At 49.2% G+C, this 5507-nt stretch overlaps 3 protein-coding genes across 3 annotated transcripts; 2 read left to right on the forward strand and 1 right to left on the reverse strand.

Moving 5' to 3' along the window:
* Window positions 1-19: 19 nt before the first annotated feature.
* On the forward strand, window positions 20-2937 carry gart (phosphoribosylglycinamide formyltransferase). Its single transcript, XM_044109472.1, has 6 exons — window positions 20-269; window positions 985-1216; window positions 1334-1428; window positions 1508-1819; window positions 1893-2144; window positions 2225-2937. The coding sequence occupies exons 1-6, from the start codon at window positions 35-37 to the stop codon at window positions 2401-2403; spliced, it is 1305 nt and encodes a 434-aa protein (XP_043965407.1). The 5' UTR covers window positions 20-34; the 3' UTR covers window positions 2404-2937.
* n6amt1 (N-6 adenine-specific DNA methyltransferase 1) lies at window positions 2404-5131 on the reverse strand. Its single transcript, XM_044109473.1, has 7 exons — window positions 4838-5131; window positions 4670-4756; window positions 3548-3638; window positions 3370-3453; window positions 3156-3297; window positions 2975-3086; window positions 2404-2849 (listed from the first exon to the last, which is right to left on the reverse strand). Exons 1-7 carry the CDS (start codon window positions 4972-4974, stop codon window positions 2846-2848), a joined length of 657 nt encoding a protein of 218 aa, XP_043965408.1. The 5' UTR covers window positions 4975-5131; the 3' UTR covers window positions 2404-2845.
* LOC122827014 (trifunctional purine biosynthetic protein adenosine-3-like) lies at window positions 2462-2937 on the forward strand. Its single transcript, XM_044109474.1, has 2 exons — window positions 2462-2602; window positions 2677-2937. Exons 1-2 carry the CDS (start codon window positions 2462-2464, stop codon window positions 2866-2868), a joined length of 333 nt encoding a protein of 110 aa, XP_043965409.1. The 3' UTR covers window positions 2869-2937.
* Window positions 5132-5507: the final 376 nt, after the last annotated feature.

The following is a 5507-nucleotide window of genomic DNA, read 5'->3' on the forward strand; positions in this document are numbered from 1 at the left end:
TGTTGTCTTTCCAGGCGTTCTGTATGCGGGCCTCATGCTGACCAATCAGGGGCCAAAAGTTCTGGAGTTCAACTGTCGCTTTGGCGACCCAGAATGCCAGGTTCTGCTTCCTCTGCTGCAGAGCGACCTCTATGATGTCATCATGAACACTGTAACTGGGAACCTGGCCGCCAACGTCCCTGTGTGGCAGCAGGGCAGCTCTGCGGTTACCGTGGTGATGGCTAGTGCAGGATACCCGGGTTCCTACGTGAAAGGGGTTGAGATCACAGGTGGGCCTGCTGCAGGGTTCTGGACCGGGTCTTTGAGAGTTGATAAAAAAAATCTTATTTTATTTATGTTGCTGCTGCAGGTCTGACCCGGCTGCAGGAGGCCGGGCTGCAGGTCTGACCCGGCTGCAGGAGGCCGGGCTGCAGGTCTGACCCGGCTGCAGGAGGCCGGGCTGCAGGTCTGACCCGGCTGCAGGAGGCCGGGCTGCAGGTCTGACCCGGCTGCAGGAGGCCGGGCTGCAGGTCTGACCCGGCTGCAGGAGGCCGGGCTGCAGGTCTGACCCGGCTGCAGGAGGCCGGGCTGCAGGTCTGACCCGGCTGCAGGAGGCCGGGCTGCAGGTCTGACCCGGCTGCAGGAGGCCGGGCTGCAGGTCTGACCCGGCTGCAGGAGGCCGGGCTGCAGGTCTGACCCGGCTGCAGGAGGCCGGGCTGCAGGTCTGACCCGGCAGGAGGCCGGGCTGCAGGTCTGACCCGGCTGCAGGAGGCCGGGCTGCAGGTCTGACCCGGCTGCAGGAGGCCGGGCTGCAGGTCTGACCCGGCTGCAGGAGGCCGGGCTGCAGGTCTGACCCGGCTGCAGGAGGCCGGGCTGCAGGTCTGACCGCTGCAGGAGGCCGGGCTGCAGGTCTGACCCGGCTGCAGGAGGCCGGGCTGCAGGTCTGACCCGGCTGCAGGAGGCCGGGCTGCAGGTCTGACCCGGCTGCAGGAGGCCGGGCTGCAGGTCTGACCCGGCTGCAGGAGGCCGGGCTGCAGGTGTTCCACGCCGGCACCGCCTTGAAGGACGGCCGGGTGGTGTCGACTGGTGGCAGAGTTCTGGCCGTGACGGCGGTGAGGTCGAGCCTGGAGGTCGCCCTGCAGGCGGCCAATCAGGGAGTGGCTGGCATTGGATTCCCGGGTGCCGTGTACCGGCGAGACATCGGCCACCGGGCCATCGCTCACCTGAACCAGAGCCGGTCTGTTTGTGAAATGTTTTGGGTCTAAATGTTCCAAACTTGATTTATAGAAATAAAGATTAAAGTTGTAAATGACCTGTTAAATGAGTTTTTTTATTTATTTTTGTCCTCCAGCAGGCGTCTGACCTACAAGGACAGTGGAGTGGACATTGCTGCTGGGAACCAGCTGGTGGAGCTCATCAAGCCTCTGGCCAGAACCACGACCCGACCCGGTAAAGTTCTGCTCTTGGCTAACAGAGGGAGGTTTGTTTTATTTTGTTGTAGCTCCACTGATGTGTTTGTTTCTGTCAGGTTGCGATGCAGAGCTGGGAGGTTTTGCTGGACTGTTTGACCTGAAGGCGGCCGGGTTTGTTGACCCGATCCTGGTTTCTGGTACTGACGGTGTTGGAACCAAGCTTTCCCAGATCGCTCAGGCCTGTGGCCGTCATGGCGGTCTGGGTCAGGACTTGGTGGCCATGTGTGTGAACGATGTTTTAGCTCACGGCGCCGAGCCGCTCTTCTTCCTGGACTACTTCTCTTGTGGCAGTCTGGATGTGGAAGTGGCCGCCTCCATCGTCGGCGGCGTCGCCAAGGCGTGTGAGGCGGCCGGCTGCGGCCTGCTGGGTAAAAACCGACCCGACCCGCCGCAGCCCGTCTGTGAACCAAACAGCCTTCATGATTCTGAACCGTCTGACAGGCGGTGAAACGGCAGAGATGCCTGGTGTTTATGCAGCGGGAGAATACGACCTGGCCGGGTTCTGTGTGGGCGCGGTGGAGCGGGGCGCCTTGTTGCCACGGCTACAAGACATGTCAGAGGGAGACGTGCTGATTGGAGTGGCTTCCTCTGGGATTCACAGCAACGGATTCAGTCTGGTCCGTAAAGTTCTGGAGAGAAGCAAACTGAGCTTTGGCTCTGCTGCTCCGTTTGGGAACCAGAACCAGAGTGTTGGTCAGTTTTTAAATAAAGTTTTATTGAAATGTTGAGTTGTGAAAAACCTGTAATGTATTTAAATGTTGTGTTTTTTCTAGGTGAGGTGTTGCTGACTCCTACTAAGATCTACAGCCGCCTGCTGCTGCCCGTCCTGCGCAGCGGGGCAGTTAAAGCCTACGCTCACATCACCGGTGGGGGGCTTCTGGAGAACCTGCCCCGGGTTCTGCCCCAGGGTCTGGCAGCAGAGTTGGGTGAGAGAAAAGAAGACAAACTCTGATCTTAATTTATTAAAGTTTAATGGATTTTTTTTTTATTTTTAGACCATTTAAGTTTAAATGACTCAATTCTTCTTTTTGTCAGGGAGGCTCCTGAACATCCATCCCTCTCTACTGCCTTCATTCAAAGGGGTCAATGCCCAGCAACAGGCTCTCCAGGCCAGAGTGCTAATAACTGGCTGTACTGTCCACTTTGTAGCTGTAAGTGTAACACTTATATAAATACACATTTTATAAAGTCCAGCCACAAAATAACATCTCTTCTGTTCTTCTAGGAAGAGGTTGATGCCGGCGCCATCGTGGTCCAGGAAGCGGTTCCGGTGTTGATTGGAGACACAGAGGAGAGTCTTTGTGCCAGAATCAGGGAGGCTGAACATAAAGCCTTTCCTAAAGCTCTGGAGCTGGTGGCCAGTGGAGCCGTGCAACTGGGACCAGATGGAAACGTCATCTGGAAGAAAGAGAATTAAAATGTCTTTAATAATGCATGATTGATAATGTTAACAATTTACAATAAAGTACATTACTGAATATATGAATAATGTCTACTGTGGTCTTTCCATTGGCAACTCTTACCTTTGCTGGTTTCTATGGAAACACAGGACAGAGAGCCTCTCATTCACAGCTCTGGTTGAACAGCAGGTTTCTCCTTCCAGGCCAAACTGTCTCATTAACCTGATGATCTCCTCTGTGGGGAATCAAAGTCTTAAGTTTCTCAATAATTTTGACACTTTGCATCATCAACTTTTCTGCCAACCTGGTTTGTTCTCAGCGATGGTGACGAGGTAAAACAGGCCGGTACTGGACAGCAGCTGAGGAACCAGAGGGAGGAGCCTGTCAGTGACCTGTCTGCCTCGCTCTCCTCCAGCCCAGGCCGCCTCCACACCTCTGCTGCCAACCTGAACAGTCAAACAGGTCATTAGATTATCATCTAAACATTTATCCACATAGCTAGCTAACTAGCTACATACATCTTCTGAAGGAGTGACCACATATGGAGGATTGAAGAGCAGGACATCCACCTTCCCACTGAGCCTCGGCAAAAGACTCTGAACCTGGAAAACAAATAGATCTTTGAATAACAGATTCATCACATATTTCCTACTTCTAATGCTTTGCTAAAGTCACAGTTTCATTCAAGAAGAGTACCAGGTCAGTGATGACAGGCTGCAGGGCGACCTGGTTACAGCAGGAGGTTCTGGCTGTGCACTGAGCTGCAGCTGGATTCACATCAGTGCACCTGCAGGAAACAAATAATATCAGAAACATTGAAGGAGAACTTTGCACTGAGCTCACCTTTCTTACTTACTTAGCTTCTTCTTTTTTTTCCCTGCATGACATTTTTTCTATTTGTCTTAAAAGGTGCACACAATGTATCCATTTTACACATTTCAACCAAACCAAACCCTTTACACAGATTTCATACATTTCCTTGCACTTAGAAGAGAAAATTCACCACCCACACACACACACACAGTTCATTTCACTAGGAAACTGCAAGAAAACTTCTGACAGGAAACTTTTCTGTTCCTGTCGACATGCAGAGAAAGACGTAGTATAGTATGACGTCGAAAACATGAAAAATGTAGTCATAGTTAGTATGACATCAAAAATGTCAGTCAATTGCCATCATTGATCCTTCATTTGTGAGAACTAAAAAAACATCATACAATGATTTAAATGGTTAGCTTTGGAGTTAATAATTGCATACTAATTTGTTTTGGAGGATTACTTTGCTTTCTGACACTATTGCATGATTAAACTGAACCAATAACATTATTTCTGTACCTTAGAAACAAACATAACAGGAAGCTTCACATTAACCGGCTATATTAATATTATGACCTTTGGGATTTGCCAATAAAAACCAATCATAAAACTATTTTTCTATTTTATAACTTTGGCTGTTTGTTTTATCTTCAGTATTTCCACTTACAATAACTGAGAAAGCAGTTTGAATGGATTAAGGTTGGAGATGCAGACTACAGGAATGCTGATATTGCTTTTTACAACATACTATGTTTATTTTGTTCCCAATAAAGTTAATATTTGATAAATATATAAACGGATGATTCCTGGATGACCTCGTGAATTTTTAGATCCTTTTGTGGTTAATAAAATAATTCTTTCACTTTCCACAACAGTTGAACGCTTCTAACGTCACTTTAGAGCCTTACGACGTGTCTTTGACCGATTGATTAAATAATATATAAACGATGATGCCTTATTCTCACTATCGTGTCTACATTTCATAAAGTGTCAGTGACTCACAGGTACAGGGCTGAAGGTCCGACCACCGACGCCAGAAACGCAGAAACCGCTCCGGAGCCGCTGCCCACCTCCACGCACACGCAGGGGCTGAAACAGCGTGAACGGCAGACAGTTACACCATTACCACGGAAACAAACATCAACAACAGGGGGAAAGGTGCAGCCCTGCCTCATCTGCTGCAGCGTCTCTGCGTCTTTCTCCAGCGCGTCCATCAGCAGGAACGAGTCCTCCGCGGGCTCGTAAACGTCCTGGAAGCTTCCGCGTCCCGCGTGGGAGTAAAGCGGCGTGGGGAACCTGCTGCTCATGTTAGCTACATCACGTAAAAACGACCCACAAGAACCTAAAACCTGTTCTTAGCTCAAAACGCGTCCCACTGTGTTCTGCCAAACAACCATGTGTTGTTGTGGAGAGTGTAGTTTGTGTCCTGCGCCACCTGCCGTCCAGGAGGAACAATTACAAGAGTTACCGCTTTTCCTCAACTTCTACAGTCATGCTTCAACCACCCAGTTTTCATGTTATTTATAATAACTGTAAAGAATTGTTAACGAAACTGGATTTAAGTTTTTGCATTATTTTCATTAACAATTAAATTTAAAAATAATGTTTTTACAGACAAATACTAAACATTTTGCTGCTCTACATTCCTTTCTGTTCATATAATTTGTTGATTTTGAAAGACAAAAGTATATCAGAAGACTAGCATATACACAGAGAAGAATTCTCCTGCTGCAGTCTGTATTACAGGACATTTGACTAAGCCACTGACTGAAGAAACCACTTCTACTAGCTTCATTAAAAGAATGAACGGTTAAAAATCATTTTCTGCCTTTCTGCCTTA

This window comes from Gambusia affinis, linkage group LG24 (assembly GCF_019740435.1).
Source record: "Gambusia affinis linkage group LG24, SWU_Gaff_1.0, whole genome shotgun sequence".
Classification (NCBI taxonomy): Eukaryota; Metazoa; Chordata; class Actinopteri; order Cyprinodontiformes; family Poeciliidae; genus Gambusia; species Gambusia affinis.